This window comes from Pecten maximus, chromosome 11, assembly GCF_902652985.1.
Source record: "Pecten maximus chromosome 11, xPecMax1.1, whole genome shotgun sequence".
Classification (NCBI taxonomy): domain Eukaryota; kingdom Metazoa; phylum Mollusca; class Bivalvia; order Pectinida; family Pectinidae; genus Pecten; species Pecten maximus.
The window spans coordinates 23,310,336-23,327,325 of NC_047025.1; the positions used below are offsets into that span (position 1 = coordinate 23,310,336).

Here is a 16,990-nt window from a genome sequence, read left to right on the forward strand (position 1 = left end):
TATTTATAGGTCTTTTAGTACCTACATGTAACACTTAAAGTATAAACTAAACAACAAGGAAAGGTAGAAACTAATGTCCAGCCTGTACTAGAAGCACAGAAGTTTTCAAAACATTTTGCCTACATATTTGTCTGCACTATAAACAAAACCACAGTATTTAATATATAGGCAAAGTTTATTTATATTCCTAATTCAATGATTTTGGTTAAACTCTGCATTCCGTTTCACTGGTTAGTTTAGGTTCCAGTGTTACATCATATGTTTGACAATAATTCTCCATTTGATATTTTGTGAATTTAAAATCTGAACTGACAGTAAGTATTACACATATCAGTAAGTTATAATCTCTTTCAGATGTATGAAGAGATTGGTAATGCTCTGACAGAGGCTGGGCAGGATGATAGTGTAGTTTTGGCTGTGCTCACAGGTGAGACAATTTAAGTTATCTCTTTGTGGCCAATATTTTGGTGATTATACTGAAATTAAATAAACAATCTCCTGCATGTTCTCCCTTGTCATACGTGCCACAAAAATCAATATAGATTAAAACTTGAATTTAAAACCATACAAACATTAAAATTTAAACTTAACAATGAAGTTTGATGTCATTTAATTAATAGTCTATGCCTTGAATATGCAAATGTGATGTGAAGACATTGTGGGTATACTTGATTCGTTTTTGTGTCGCCTTGAAAAGGTGACATATAGGAATTACTATGTCGGCGGCGGCGGCGTCCGCACAATGGTTTCCGTCCAATAACTTGAGTTCCCTCTGGCCAATCAAACTCAAACTTCATACAGTGCTTCCTTTCCAAAAGTGGGATTGCTTTTTAGGTTCAAAGGTCAAGGTCACTGTTATGCAATAACTCGAGTTATCTTCGGCCAATCAAACTCAAACTTTACACAGTGCTTCCTTACCAAAAGTGCTTGCTTGGGATTGCTTTTCAGGTTCAAAGGTCAAGGTCATTGTCATGCAATAACTCGCGTTAACTTCGGCCAGTCAAACTCAAACTTCACACAGTGCTTCCTTACCAAAAGTGCTTGCTTTGGAGTGCTTTTCAGGTTCAAAGGTCAAAGGTCAAGGTCACTGTTAGTATAAATAGAAAATTGGTTTCCATGCAATAACTTGAGTTCCCTTCAGCCAATAAAACTGTAATTTCACACAATACTTGCTTAGGATTGCTTTTCAGGTTCAAAGGTCAAAGGTCCTTGCTACTATAAATAGAAAATAGGTTTGCTTGCGATAACTTGCATTGAGATCCCTTGGGCCAATCAAACTCAAACTTGATGCATTGCTTTCTTATAGGATGTGCTTGCTTGGGATTGCTTTTAAGTTTCGATGTTCAAAGGTCAAAGGTCAAGGTCACTGTTGCTATTAATAGAAACTTAGTTTCCATTTGATAACTCGAGTTCCCTTGGACCAATTAAACTCAAACATTGTATAGTACTTCCTTATCAAAAGTGCTTGCTTGGGATTGCTTTTCAGGTTCGAAAGTCACAGTCACTGTAAATAAATAGAAAATCTGTCCAGTTCCCTTTGGGTCAATCAACCTAAAACTTCATATAGTGCTTTCTGGTTTCTGTATGAAAAAACACTTAAATTTTGCATGAAACTTGTTTTGATTTGCAAAGCAGATCAGTTTGATTTTAAAAATTCAAATCCTAGCTTGCTGTGCAGGCGACACATCCACTTCCATGGACTTCTTGTCCTTAAATGAAGTAAGACATATGTGACATTTTGCTGAAAATTTATGAAAATAAATAGCCAAAAAAATAAGGTAATTTAGTCGTTCTTTAAATAACAGCCATTACATATATATTTTGTATTTTGACTGTAATGAGTATTTCTAGACATCAATGATTTTATTTTGTCTAATATGTAATATCTTTATCATTAACAGGCTCTGGAGATTATTACTGTAGTGGAAATGATCTCGGAAACTTCATGAATGTTCCACCAGATGGTATAGCAGCAATGGCAGAGAAAGGCGGAATAATCTTGGAGTAAGAATTGAAGCCCCAGGTTTCAAAATTAAAATACTAAATCATGACGTTATCAACAAAGGGCATTTATAATGATAATGTTCTATACCGGTATTTTAAAATATTCAATCTGTTCAACACATATTGAATATATGGCCATCGGTAAGGACTTATAGATTAGGCTCATAATTTCATATTCATCCTTGGCAGGTTAAGCCGTGTTCTCTAAGCTTTCAAATTATGGTGCCCTGGCTCCCATGGCTTTTCAATGCATCCTATGATATTGCAGCTTACATACAGGTTGACAGTCGAATATCTGAGTAAACACAGGAATTTTTAATTGGCACATTTCCAACACATGGTCCATATACATGTATATCATACATATAAGAAATACATAAAGACCATGGGCTGGAAATTCATGCCAAGTCCCTGTGAATCTAAGTAGCAATGATGGTACCCATTGGCCAGTACCAAGTCGCCTTGTCAACTGTGTCATGCTGTTTTGTCAAAAACAAAGCAAATGACAATATTTTCTGTATTTGATCATCAGCTGGTGGAGATAATTGACAATATTTTGAATGCAAAATTGTAAATGGCAACCAAGAGCAGTACATTGATGGCCAGTGAAGGAGCACTTTCAAAGCTCAAACTTAAGGTTTTCAAGTAGAGAGTACTCAGAGTAGTAACAAAGTATCCCCACTAAGTGGCAGTGACTTAATCCACCAAGGGTAAATTCAAAATTATATTGAGCTCTTGATAAGAGAATATGGGACTGCAAGTGTTTGGTACTGTAATTCCTTATTAATTTCATTGGTAAAACATTAGTCTTAAAGAACCATGTTGTTTTTTTTTTATCAAAATCCACATATATATGGTGTTAGAAATTTCAAATATGATATCACAAAACAGTCTCAGATTATAAAATCTTTTCTGAGGTTATTTTTAATGATTAATATTTCTTTTAGATAATTAATGTTCCCACCAACTTTTTTACACCTTGTAATTATATTTCAGGTACATAATATACCAGCACAATTTGTTTTGTAGTTATCTACCGGGATCTACTATCTTTTAATTAAGCTATGTATATTTATTGAGTTCGAACAGTTGGTAGTGTTGGTTTTAATTTACCTACATAATAAATCTAAAATACATATAGCAAATATTTCTGAGTAGACAGAAATGATCATAGCAAATGCTTTTTTTATATATATATATATTTTTTTTTTATATATATATATATATATATATTTTATATATTTATTATATAAATTCAATATGTTAAACTTTCGTGTTTGAACAGGAAATTTGTGAGGTCATTTATAGACTTCCCTAAGCCCCTGATAGGTCTCATCAACGGGCCGGCCGTCGGCGTTTCGGTGACTGTCCTTGGACTCTTTGATGCTGTATATGCCTCAGATAAGGTAAAGATATCTCAACTTTTTGAAACTTAAAGACACTTGTACCTACCACAATCTAAGCAAAATTACAGAAGTTTTGATTGACAGCCAAGGTGATTTACAGGTAATCAACATTGATTTTTTTTAAGGAACATAAACTATATATGAAACCTGACTTTACTGACCACTGACTTAAACAACATCATATAATAGAATGGTGATCCCGACATACTCTGCAGTCATAGCTGACACTGTCTTTACCAACACTCTGTCATATCCGACACATTGATTTGATCCCATACAGGTTTCACTGTAGTTACTTCCTCCATAATAAATCTCTACTACATGTATATCCTTGATCATGACATTGTACACAATTTCTATTCAGAATAATTTATATTTCCACAAAGATTTTTTTTTTTTTTCATTTCGTCAGTTATTGGGAAATGTTTATGCTTAAGCTTCTGTCAGAAAATCAGTTTAAATTGAAGCAATATCTTTATACACATTGATTTTTTTTCCCCAAGAATAAACCTCTTTGTTCATGATTTCCTGATTTGGGTCAGTAATAAGATAGTTTACTAATATGTATACAGAGTGTATATGATCTATCACCAAAATGAGTTTTACGGATTATTATTTTCATTTAATTTCCTAGTGGAATTACCAACAATTGTTATTTCATTGTTCAGAAATAAACCTATCTCTTGACTGAGTCAAGTTTCACTAATGAGTCTATGCCATTGTCTGTATGTTAATGTTTTTCTGCAGGCAACCTTTCACACACCTTTTACAGCACTGGGACAGTCCCCAGAAGGCTGTTCTTCCTACACCTTCCCAAGGTTGATGGGTACACCTAAGGTAAGTGAAAATATCCAAGATGATTCACCAACATTTTATTAAAGACTATGCTGTTCCGAAGAGAGTAGTACAACTATAGTTACTGTAACTGATATGATCTATTCCAGTAAGATGAAAAGTGATTTCAGTTTCCTTCCAAAGTGATAACCTGTCCTCTTCAGTCAGTGTAAAGTATTTTGAGGTTTTTATCACATATTTAATTTCACCATTGACTTTTTTTACCTTGTTTTAATGGCCGAAAATATGCTGTTTCCCCTAGCTTTAAAAGTGTTTTGTGCAATTGCTTATCCCAAAATGGTGAAAAAACATGAATATCATCCCAATTTTGAAAGAAATATTGCTGTTTCCCTAATTTAAGTAAGTGCACCCTTTTGTAAATTTCACATACACATTGTATATATGTATTATGGTATTTGGTTTGCTATGAACTCATGTCAGACTGAATCATACCAAGTAAGGATAAGCAGTAGATTCCCCTTGTTTGAGATTGAACAATTTCATATGATCAGACATCAATTGTATATTGCCACCTAACACGTGTTTGAGGTAAATATTTTTGTATGCAAAGTTAACCAAAAGATGGCGTTAGTTTAATTTAGAATATGCAAGAAATCTAATACTTGTATTTATGGTTTAGTTAATATCATTTTACATATGTTTCAATTTCATTTGAGATTTCTGAAGTTCATAATGGTTTGAAGTTCAGCTCACAAAATATTCACTAAAATATCACGTCCTTAGACTTGTTTTGTAAACATAAAAAAACTGGAACTTTTGTAAGATTCTCTTATCTCAAATTGGTTTGAAATAGATATTTAAAAAAAATATTTTTAACATTTTAAATTGAGTTATTTTTTTATTTTTATATCTTTACTGAACAATGATTTTGACCTTTCCTTTTGCTTAACATTAATCTTGCTTTCCAATTTGGTTTGAAATCTTTATATGTATAAAGCATTAATATTGTTAAATGTGCTGTCTGAATGTTGAAGAAAGGTCCACATTGATTTTTGTTATATGTTTTAGTTCCTTCTTATGTATTTTAGGCGAGTGAGTTGTTCCTTCTTATGTATTTTAGGCGAGTGAGTTGTTCCTTCTTACGTATTTTAGGCGAGTGAGTTGTTCTTTATGTATTTTAGGCGAGAGAGTTGCTCCTTATGTATTTAAGGCGAGTGAGTTGCTCCTTATGTATTTTAGGCGAGCGAGTTGCTCCTTCTTAAGTATTTTAGGCGAGTGAGTTGCTCCTTCTTATGTATTTTAGGCGAGTGAGTTGTTCCTTCTTATGTATTTTAGGTGAGTGAGTTATGTATTTTAGGCGAGTGAGTTACTTATGTATTTTAGGCGAGTGAGTTGCTCCTTCTTACGTATTTTAGGTGAGTGAGTTGTTCCTTCTTATGTATTTTAGGCGAGTGAGTTGTTCCTTCTTAAGTATTTTAGGCGAGTGAGTTGCTCCTTATGTATTTAAGGCGAGTGAGTTGTTCCTTATGTATTTTAGGCGAGTGAGTTGTTCCTTCTTATGTATTTTAGGCGAGTGAGTTGCTCCTTCTTATGTATTTTAGGCGAGTGAGTTGCTCCTTCTTATGTATTTTAGGCGAGTGAATTGTTCCTTCTATGTATTTTAGGCGAGTGAGTTGTTCCTTATGTATTTTAGGCGAGTGAGTTGCTCCTTATGTATTTTAGACGAGTGAGTTACTCCTTCTTATGTATTTTAGGCGAGTGAGTTGTTCCTTCTTATGTATTTTAGACGAGTGAGTTACTCCTTATGTATTTTAGGCGAGTGAGTTGTTCCTTATGTATTTTAGGCGAGTGAGTTGTTCCTTCTTATGTATTTTAGGCGAGTGAGTTGTTCCTTCTTATGTATTTTAGGCGAGTGAGTTACTCCTTATGTATTTTAGGCGAGTGAGTTGTTCCTTCTTATGTATTTTAGGCGAGTGAGTTGTTCCTTCTTATGTATTTTAGGCGAGTGAGTTGTTCCTTCTTATGTATTTTAGGCGAGTGAGTTGCTGATCTTCAACCGGAAGATAACAGCAGTTGAGGCGATGGAGAGGAACCTTGTCACTGAGGTGTTTCCTGACCACTCTTTCCAACAAGAGACCACAACAAGAGTGGCAAAGTTTGCAAAACTCCCAAAAAATGTAAGTAATATTTGACAGCAATTCAGAATTCCAGTTTTAAAGTATGATTTTGATTCTGAGTATTAGCTATAACAAATGTTTTCTGTTCTGTATAAAAAGTATTGCTTGCTTTCAGTTCCATGATCCTCTTCTACTTTTTGTACCTACCCTAAACTTGTTTGACAAATTTTAAGAAAGCAATATCATTAAAGTCAAGACTATCCTTCTAAAATGTCCTTATCTAGTCCCATTGGTCTGTATCTATCCTAAATTCATCTGTTTAACATAGTTTGTAATCTACTGTGAAAACAACTAAGGTACAGAAAGTAACTTCCTCAATGACATAAAGTAACTGTGAAATCACTAAAAACATTATAGACTAGTAAATATATGTTTTGTCAAACTTGAAGATAATGCATCATTTGAACTGAGTGTCTGTCAATAGTTTCTTTAGTTTAACAGATATTGCTACTTCACACTAAAGCTCCTGCCTTTAATAACTTTATCAGTGGAAATGGAATTATCTGAGCAGGTTTCAAAATTTGGCAAATGATTATAAACAATTTTGCAATACAATTAAAAAGCTTAAATTACATAAAAATGTAACCAATTTTTTAAAAACATTATTCCAGAGTTTGCAAAAGGCTCGAAACCTTTCAAGAGACCAGCAGAGAGAAACATTACATCGTGTAAACAAACAGGAGTGTGATGTACTTGTGGGGAGATGGCAGTCCGAGGAGTGTTTAATGGCTATCATGAATTTCTTTTCTTCTAAAGGAGCCAAACTTTAATGACAAGTCTTCTCGGGTAGTTACATTTGGTATACATGTATTTATTTAGATTTGATAATTTTTGATTTAGATTTGATAATTTTGTAAGTTAATAAGAAGATATGCGGAGTAAAACTTGATTTGTTGTCTCGGGTAAAACAGTTATTACATATGTATATTAGCATACATATATGGGGCGCATTATTTTTCTCCTCAACATGAAATGGCTGGGGCCATAGTATTTGCTCTGTCCTTTGGTCCACAGATCCGCTCATCACACTTAAGGTATACTTGTGTTTTAAGTCCCTCTCTTCATCACATATTGTTTGGGGATGGCCAAGCAGTAATAATCTCTGACATATTTACCTGAGTTTGAAGGTTTAGTGTGCGTTCAGCTCTAGTTCTACCAAAGAAGGGGACTATGTTTCACAAATATTCTCTATTGGAAGAAATTGTGGTACAAAGTACAGAGATGGTGTGATATATTGAACAACGTTGTGTATTTATTATAGGTATTCCAACAAATACCAGATGTGTGTTACTAATCAGTCTGTTCTTGCTTTTAAGGTTGTTTGTAATATTATAATTAATGTTATATACAATGTATATCTATACATAAATAGATTATTGATTCTGCAACATTTTTAACATTGAAACGACTGTTACATTAAGAACATCTTAAAATTTAAACTTTTCTTTATCTTTCGCTTCAATGTTAGAAATAGATATATCTCAATTAATTTTGATTTGTGCCATTTCGATAGGCTTAGTGGTAAAACTCAATACTAGTGTCAAGGGAAATTAAAATCACGAATCATTCATTACTTTGAAGATATTTTACTCTACCAGTACATTGTGAAAAGAAACAATTGCATTTGGTACACTCACAAAATTTCAAAAATGTGTGATTCTCTAAGTTATTTATGACATATGGGAAGTAATCAATATTGTATCAACAAAATATTTTGTTTCTTATCAGGCTTCAATCCAGTAAATTCTTTCAATACATGCAATGTATGTTGACTTTCATTTGAATAAAGTGATATATATTTTATTAATACTTTGATTGTTACAATTTCATTTTCTTGTTAATATGTAGAAATGCACACTAAAATTTTCAGAAGGAAATACTGCTGAATTGCATTTCATTATTCAATAATGGGAGTGACGTTTTGAAAGGAGTTCTGGATTGAGTCGGCACTACACACGAGAAACTGCAGAATATGAACAGATTTTTACCATTGTTAGTATTATTTAAGTTTAACAAGCTCACTTATAGTAAGCATTCCTTTTAGCTCAATTTCTCAAAAAGTGTCAAACATGTATTTATTTATTGATTTACATTTCCGATAAAGTTCTGTAATATAACAGATGTATGTTCTTCTCACTTATTGGGGGGGGGGGGGGGGGGGGTCCTGACATGCAATGATTCCAGTTAACTGTGTACTTGAATTTCAGAATGCACATCACCGTTTCCCCAAGTATCAGACGAGTCAAAACAAAACACATTGTATGTCTTTTGAACCTTCAAACACAATAAGATGTCAAACTTCATTTGAGGAAGTCAAGAAATCAGGTTCATTATAAAAACTATACTTAAAAGGATTATAAGAAAAGCAAACTTATATTGAATATATGCAAAAACAAGAATATATGGGGAAAAAACTTGCACAAGAAATATACATCAGATCAACCATTTCTGGAAAGTATACACGTGCAACAAATCTACCTTTTACCGAAAGTATACAACAAATCAATCAACCATTTACCGAAAGTATACAACAAATTAATCGACCATTTAACAAAAGTATACAACAAATCAACCATTTAACAAAAGTATACAACAAATCAACCATTTACCGAAAGTATACAACAAATCAATCAACCATTTAACAAAAGTATACAACAAATCAATCAACCATTTAACAAAAGTATACAACAAATCAACCATTTACCGAATGTATACAACAAATCAATCAACTATCTACCGAATGTATACAACAAATCAATCAACCATTTAACAAAAGTATACAACAAATCAACCATTTACCGAAAGTATACAACAAATCAACCAACCATTTAACGAAAGTATACAACAAATCAATCAACCATTTAACGATCGTATACAAATCAATCAACCATTTACCGAATGTATACACGTGCAACAAATCAACCATTCATAGGAAATATACACGTGGAGCTGTAACTACCAACATAGAAATGTCACAGATGCCGTGATAAAGATGACCAGAATTACTATGTTACAAAACACAACGAGTGCCATAAATTAGTATGTAAATCATGAACCGCTTACCTTTCGTACATATTTTATGTCCATTTTGTTCTTTTTTTCTCTCTCGCATATACGTTCGTTTTCTCGGTTAATGTTTGGTGATTTCGACTTCATTACTTCAATTCCTTGACTTACCATTGTATGTAAATACTGTGGGATATGTATGTTCTGTTAAAGTGTTACATCACCGACAGTGTAAACACTACTTTTCAAAAATGAATAAAATGACACCCATGGTATACAATGTAGGATTACATCTCATTAACACTAATAAGTAAAAACTATAACATTGTCCTAATAATGATCGCTATACGACCAACTGTTACATAAAATCTAAAGAAGTAAAGGATGATTGAATTTCTTCGTGATGCAATTAATTATTTCTCCACCTTAAATCTATAGATAAAATTAGAAGCTCAAAGACAATTTTAATATAATCAAAGGAATCGTTAGCAAATTTGTATCCATATTAATGGACCATTAAAGAAAATATATATAATGCCATTTTACCCACTAGTTCAATATACCTTACCACGAGAAAGGGTCACCCTGACTGTTAATAGGACGTTAAACAAAAACAAACCAAAGGGTCACCGCCTAGATAATCTTTGAGATTCCACAATACATGTACTTCATAATAGCTATGACTAATGCATACATATAATCTAAAATTATCCAAAAATAAAAGGAAAAAGAATTCTGTTTTTAAATAAAATATTTTATTTTGCACACATCACTTTTAGAAATATTTTTGAGTACATAAAGCAGGTCCTATTTCGTCATATTGTTCTTTTTTAACACATAATTTGTGGAATGTCGATAATTTCCCTACCAGTGCACCGCCTATCCATGTTGAACAGTCCCGATTCTTATCAGCAATAACATTCACCTTTTCTGGCACAGACAGACAGTTTTGTAATTCTTTTGTCAGGCGTTCGGCAATACCCGGAAACATGGTTGTTGCCCCCGCTAACACTATATTATTGTACATATCTTTATGCAAACTGGGGTCTGCTTTTTGGATAGTAATATTAACTAGTTCATGAATACCAGGAAACTCGATTCCTGTTAGTTTTGGAGTGAATAGAATTTCTGGACATTGGAAGCGTTCGTTACCGATGCTGATTGTTGTACCGTCTGGTAGTTCGTAATTCTGTTCGTGTTCAGAAGCGGATAATTCAAAATTTTCAGAAACGCGACACAACTTTTTCTTCATGTCGCGTATAACATCGTATCCCATTCCTTCTGTGGAACTATAACCCTTCTCCGTCAGTTGCCTTTTGAGATAAGACGTGAGGTCTCTTCCAGCGTAATCCACGCGATCACATCGAGCAGAAACGCAATAACCCTCGTGAATTCGCATAGCGTGTGTGGACGTCTCTCCCGAGTCTAATACTAGACCAGTTGTTGTTCCTTTCCCGGCGGAGAACAGAGACAGTACACCAGTGACTGCTATGTACAGCGCCTGGGTTTCAAACGTCTCAAACATTACCTCTGTCATCTTCTCTGTTACACACTTTGGGTTGTGTGGGGGTCTTGTTAATAAAACTGCGTGCTCTGCCGGAGTTGCTCGGAGTTGTTCATAAAATATGTACTGCCAAAGTTTCTCCATCTCGTTCCAGTTGTTTATAACACCAAATTCTATTGGGTATCGCACAGTCAGCATCTCTCTTACATCCCGTATCTCGTCCCCAACTATATATTCCTTTGTCCAACCTTCCTTCAGATCGTCACGCGGGCGACCAACTACGGATGGTGTGAAAGCACGAGGAGTATTTTCGTTGGCGAATCCGGATTTACATGAATACGTTCCATTATCAACTACAAGTGTGACTGATTCCGTTTCCATGTTCCAGCTCAGTTGTTCCTGCAACAAAACGTAAATTGCTAATTAAATTTTTACGAACTTTCTAAAGTGCTGGTGGACTTTCATTTTACTAGGACAGAGAAACTGCTTACGAGATTGTATTATGGGTATATTTAGAAATTAATTAAGCATAAGACCTATTGCTAATGCTTACTCAACAGGAGATAAATTAACCTTCCATTTAACTCTTTTAAACATGTGATAGAATAAACGCATTCAATCGCATTTTATAGTCACTCATCGCTGTTTGTCCAAAACGTTTCCACATAATCGTCATGTTTATACTTTGGATTCACAACACTCCGACAGTACGGTCTCAATATTTTACTGTACTTAGTTACCGGTTAATTATAACTTGGTCACAAGTAATTTGTGCAGTATGTCGAATGATAAACATCTGAAACATACAGTATTTCGCAGACTCGTCAGTGATGTACTTCCTGGCCTTAGCGTACTCTCATAGTAATCTAGCTAACGACATAATGTGCACAACCGGATTTATCGTGTTATAAGAAAATAAGAAAAAAAATCCAAGATGCTTCACCACAGGCCTGAACTGGCCTTCAACAATGCTACCTCAGTGGATCTGACTGTAAATAGCACACATGCACATATGAACAGCACTATGCAATGTAAGATGCATAACCAAATAATTCATATAATTGGACCACAAAACTGTTTTGTCCTACTAAATCTTCAGTGATGTCAGACACAAATTAAAATATTCAGTGATGTCAGTCACAAAATCGAAATCTTCAGTGATGTCAGACATCAATCAAAATCTTCAGTGATGTCAAACACCAGTTAAAATATTCAGTGATGTCAGACATCAATCAAAATCTTCAGTGATGTCAGACACCAATTAAAATCTTAAGTGATGTCAGACACCAGTTAAAATCTTCAGTGATGTCAGACACCAATTAAAATATTCAGTGATGTCAGACATCAATTAAAATCTTCAGTGTTGTCAGACACCAGTTAAAATCTTCAGTGTTGTCAGACACCAATTAAAATATTCAGTGATGTCAGACACCAATTAAAACTTTCAAGCCAAATCCTGCCATGCCATATACACAATTGTCATGGATGTTTCAATATCATATGTGTGTGTAAACAAACAACGCTGGTATCAAAAACCGCAATCAAGTGTTTCTGGTAACGTTATCTGTAAAAACAATGTTTTCGATAAACGGTTCGAGTCACATGAACGTGCCACAAATTCTCAACCCATCTTTCCGTAGGTACGGTATATATACCCGTGAATTTTGATATGTGCACGTCCCTATGACTGTCGCTCTTAACTTAACTGGCATATGATCCCGCGAAATACCTTTAAAAATACACGAGAACTCTTCATACAGACACGTATGATACAGAAAATCACTCAAGCATACCATTGTAACTTTAACCTTACAACCTTATATTATATTCTTACATTAATACTAACATAATTCATATCTATTATTATGTTGCTAATAGAATAAAGTTAAGTAAGACAAACACAAAGAAGACGAATATTTGCAAGTATTTCTCCTTATCTTTTTTTTATCTCTTTCGATCCACACAGGCCTAAAATGTCTGCCAATTATGTTTGTTTACGGTACACACCAGTATTGGTTATGCATAACCTTGGTATAAGGGTAGTATATAGGTAGAGGTACCTGTTATGAGAATCCGGTGACATTTACAAAAGCCTCGTAGTATTTTGGCCAGCATATGTAACAGTCGTCAGCAGTTAACTTGCTTCATTAGAGGTCATATCTATAAATAGAACTAATCCTACGTCTATCAAATTATTCCCGGTGACTACAACCAAAATGTCAAGTTGCTGTATCACGTCATTATGTCATACCTTTAAATGTAACATATGCGTCACGTAATAAGCTATGTTTGTCTTAGAATCGAGCTTTACATTACTTAATATTAGAGTACGCTTGTATAAGTGTGAAAATGGAACGCGGTACTTATAATACGGTCAGTGATATAGCATGCATATCGAAAGCAGATACCATTGGAATTAAACTGTAGTTGATTATAAACAAGGTGGATGTTATAGCAGTATCCATTGTGGTTGTACAAATTGCACTAATATAAATACACAAGTTTCGTCCTTAAAGCAATTTAAACAATAAGATTTAATATATAAGTAAACTATCCCGATAATTTTAGATTCCAGTTCGATTGATTCAGATCTACCTCAACCCGCATTCATTAAAATATTTTGTAAACAGTTCAAATGGTGGACTTCTTTATTTTCATTTATAGAGACATGAAATAGCATATCATACATTACAAAATTAGGAAAAATCACAGGAAACATTTTCAATAAATCATTGAAGGATCATTTTTGTAAGAAAACTGTACCTAAATACAATGTAATATCTTATTCGCACATTCCGTTACTACATTTTCGTAAGTAAAAAATAATTAATTTCCAGCGTTTACAGTATTCGCTAAAACATTTTGTAAATTTTGAGGACTATTGAAACATTAAATTGTGTCCTGTGCGTACAGAAGGTTAAAAAGTTCAATATATATACCGAGTTCAGTTTCAGACTTGCTACTTAGGCATTTTACACAAATCCGATGTGTCATCACGGTGATGTTTCACGCGTGTATGATTTCTAGCATTCTATATTGTAATTATTTCATTGTAGCATAAAAACCTGTATCAAAAACTGATTTATACTGATAAAAGCGAATTCTATAAAAGTTATATACAAAGTCGGCATTAATGCATGATCAAATATATTTGATTATTATTGTCAATAAGTATTTGATATAGTAAACATTATGATGATAGGCTACCAAATAAAAACTCCAGTAATCAGCAGTGAAACAAGTTTTGATAAATTTTAAAATATGGACTGAAAAGAGTCCAAGTGATTTAAAAACTTTACCATAACGCAGAAACTGGTTTTGATGCATTTTTTGAAGATTGGCCTCTCAACCAACCCTCTCTGTGTATGGGAATTTTCGAAACTACAGCTGTATTAGCAATTTTCGCTGTCAATTTGTTTATGACCTTTCAAATGATAGTTTTATTTTTTTGATTGATTTATATAGGAACAAATCAAAGTACTTTTTGTTGTTGATTTGAACTGTACATACATGTATACATTTAGTGTATACTCATAACTCATAACGCATTTGTCACAGTCCAGGTGCTTGTGCGCAAAGGCTTGACGTTATATATATGATAATTAAAATAACATTTTAATGTACTTTATACATGCTAGGAGCTGTTATTGTATAGTTATGTTTATGAATAATATGTTTTGTCACATTTTGGATCACTTTAAATTTCGCGCGTTGTATACGGAAGGGGGATAGGGTCAAGAGGTCATAATCAGATATTTACGCATGCGCAACAAAATTACGCACAGAAAACAAACAAAGAAAATCGAGGAACAATCAGAGCAGGTCAGTCTGGTTTTATTTACATATATTCAGGAAGATTATTTTAATTTACCATGGATGAAACATCAGTACTGATCATGGGGCATAGTTTTGTCAGACGTTTGGAAGGTCATATGTCAGGGTCGTGGTATAACCTTGGTTTTGATGAGTCATCAATGACGGTACATTGTTGTGGTCGGAGTGGCGGGAGAGTACGTCATTTACTTCAGCCAGACATGTCTCAAGCTATAGACCTAATGTTGTGTTGCTACAAATAGGAGGGAACGATCTTGATTCCCCAGTATGTGAGGACATACAAGGACGTTTAGCTCATGATATATTCTCTGTGGCTTCATGGATTGGGTGGGGTATGTTGTTCTGGAAATTCCAGGAAATTCCCGAAAATTTCCCTAGCACAACATTGTGGCGTTTTTTATCCCCACCTAGGACCAAATGTTTTGTTATGTACTAAATGTTGGTTCAGGCTTGGAAATCCATATTTCCAGGTCTGTCGTTTATATATAATAAACGGCCTATTTCATTCTAAACTTGGTTGTCTGTCTTATTTGTTATGGTTACATGCATTTGGTCCAACAAGCTTGCCCTCACGACAGTCATGTATAAATGATAATTAAAATAACATTTTAATGTACTTTATACATGCTAGGAGCTGTTATTGTATAGTTATGTTTATGAATAATATGTTTTGTCACATTTTGGATCACTTTAAATTTCGCGCGTTGTATACGGAAGGGGGATAGGGTCAAGAGGTCATAATCAGATATTTACGCATGCGCAACAAAATTACGCACAGAAAACAAACAAAGAAAATCGAGGAACAATCAGAGCAGGTCAGTCTGGTTTTATTTACATATATTCAGGAAGATTGTTTTAATCCGCCTCCACCCCCTCCTCCTTCCGTTCATAGTATATTTCTTAAATAGGAGCTGTGACTCCTTTTGTATTCTATCTACTCCAGGTTGGGCGTTTTTTATCCCCACCTAGGACCAAATGTTTTGTTATGTACTAAATGTTGGTTCAGGCTTGGAAATCCATGTTTCCAGGTCTGTCGTTTATATATAATAAACGGCCAATTTCATTCTAAACTTGGTTGTCTGTCTTATAGTCTAGTCATTCTGGCAAAAAAATCGCCAAACCACAAACAAATAGCAACAGAAAGTATCTTTGCATTTTTGTCACCTTTGAAATGTTCTGTACAACATAAAAACAAATCTAAAAAAATCTAATGTGGGGAAAATATTTTTTTTTACTCATTTATGAAATGACCCTTACAAAGAAATATTGAATCATATTGATAGGGGTAATGAAACTAAATTCGTTGTATTTTGTTTTCTAATCAATATTGTAATTCATTATAATCTATTACACAATAGTTAAATAAAGCATAAGGTTTAAGCTATAAAACATGAAAGTATGTAATAAGGTCAAGGTCACGTGAAGGTCAAAGTTAAAAAAAAGAAAATTGATACTGCTCATTTTATCTCAATCTATCGGGAAAAAATAAGAATGCCACATTTTTGTTTTTGTTTTGTGTTCTTTCATCTTTAACATGTTTTAAACAACACATATTCACAATTTAAGAAAATAAAATTGGAAAAATACATACACATTTATGTATATATATATTAGTGTCATTTGTGGGATGCCCAAATTTGCAAATATAATGGAGGTATAGGGGAAACTGGTAAGGTTAGTTTCCTACTCACTGTTGAAGTTCAATGCAGTTTCTCACATGACTGTTATATATGGGTTTTGACCTTCTATGTAGCTTGTACATGTCCCGTGAATTAGGCAACAGACAGGTTAGGGTTGATTTAGTTCAAGTGAAGGTCAAAGGTTAAAATTAACAAAAAAAATCATTTTGACCAATTGAAGATATGCAATCATCCTTCTCTTCCAAATAAATTACAAAATGATTGTTTAAGGGTTGATTTATCTTAAAAAACACTTTAAAGCAACTTGTAGTGTGGCATGTTCCTTCACAGAACAGTATATGTCATATAATCCATAATAATACGCTAAGTAAGCATTCTCACCCATTAAAGAAGTTTTGCAACAATAGTATTGCTATAAGATCCGTGTCCAATGGCCTTGTTTTACCCGGATCAGATAACGTCTCACTCAATACAGTTAAGCACACGAAGTCACAGTAGATAAGTCTGCCACTGGGATGACGTTGTAAAGAAAGTCATTATCATCAGAGTATTGTACCTAATATCAACTCACTTTATCGTTTCCAAAACTACTATTATACATGCAGTGTAGTGATATACAGTATC

At 33.8% G+C, this 16,990-nt stretch overlaps 2 protein-coding genes across 2 annotated transcripts in view; one reads left to right on the plus strand and one right to left on the minus strand.

Annotated features, from left to right (window-relative positions):
- LOC117338258 (enoyl-CoA delta isomerase 2, mitochondrial-like) overlaps positions 1–8,191 on the plus strand; it is a 10,107-nt gene extending 1,916 nt beyond the window's left edge. Inside the window, exons 5-10 of the mRNA XM_033899530.1 lie at positions 355–427; positions 1,902–2,004; positions 3,290–3,410; positions 4,158–4,247; positions 6,239–6,382; positions 6,994–8,191. Coding sequence (XP_033755421.1) covers positions 355–427; positions 1,902–2,004; positions 3,290–3,410; positions 4,158–4,247; positions 6,239–6,382; positions 6,994–7,152 — 690 coding nt within the window. The 3' untranslated portion in view covers positions 7,153–8,191. The remainder of the gene's footprint in view (positions 1–354; positions 428–1,901; positions 2,005–3,289; positions 3,411–4,157; positions 4,248–6,238; positions 6,383–6,993) is intronic.
- A 1,536-nt stretch (positions 8,192–9,727) lies between these two features.
- LOC117338259 (actin-3-like) lies at positions 9,728–13,063 on the minus strand. The gene is made up of 2 exons (XM_033899531.1): positions 12,953–13,063; positions 9,728–11,291 (listed from the first exon to the last, which is right to left on the minus strand). The coding sequence occupies exon 2, from the start codon at positions 11,271–11,273 to the stop codon at positions 10,164–10,166; it is 1,110 nt and encodes a 369-aa protein (XP_033755422.1). The 5' UTR covers positions 11,274–11,291; positions 12,953–13,063; the 3' UTR covers positions 9,728–10,163.
- Positions 13,064–16,990: the final 3,927 nt, after the last annotated feature.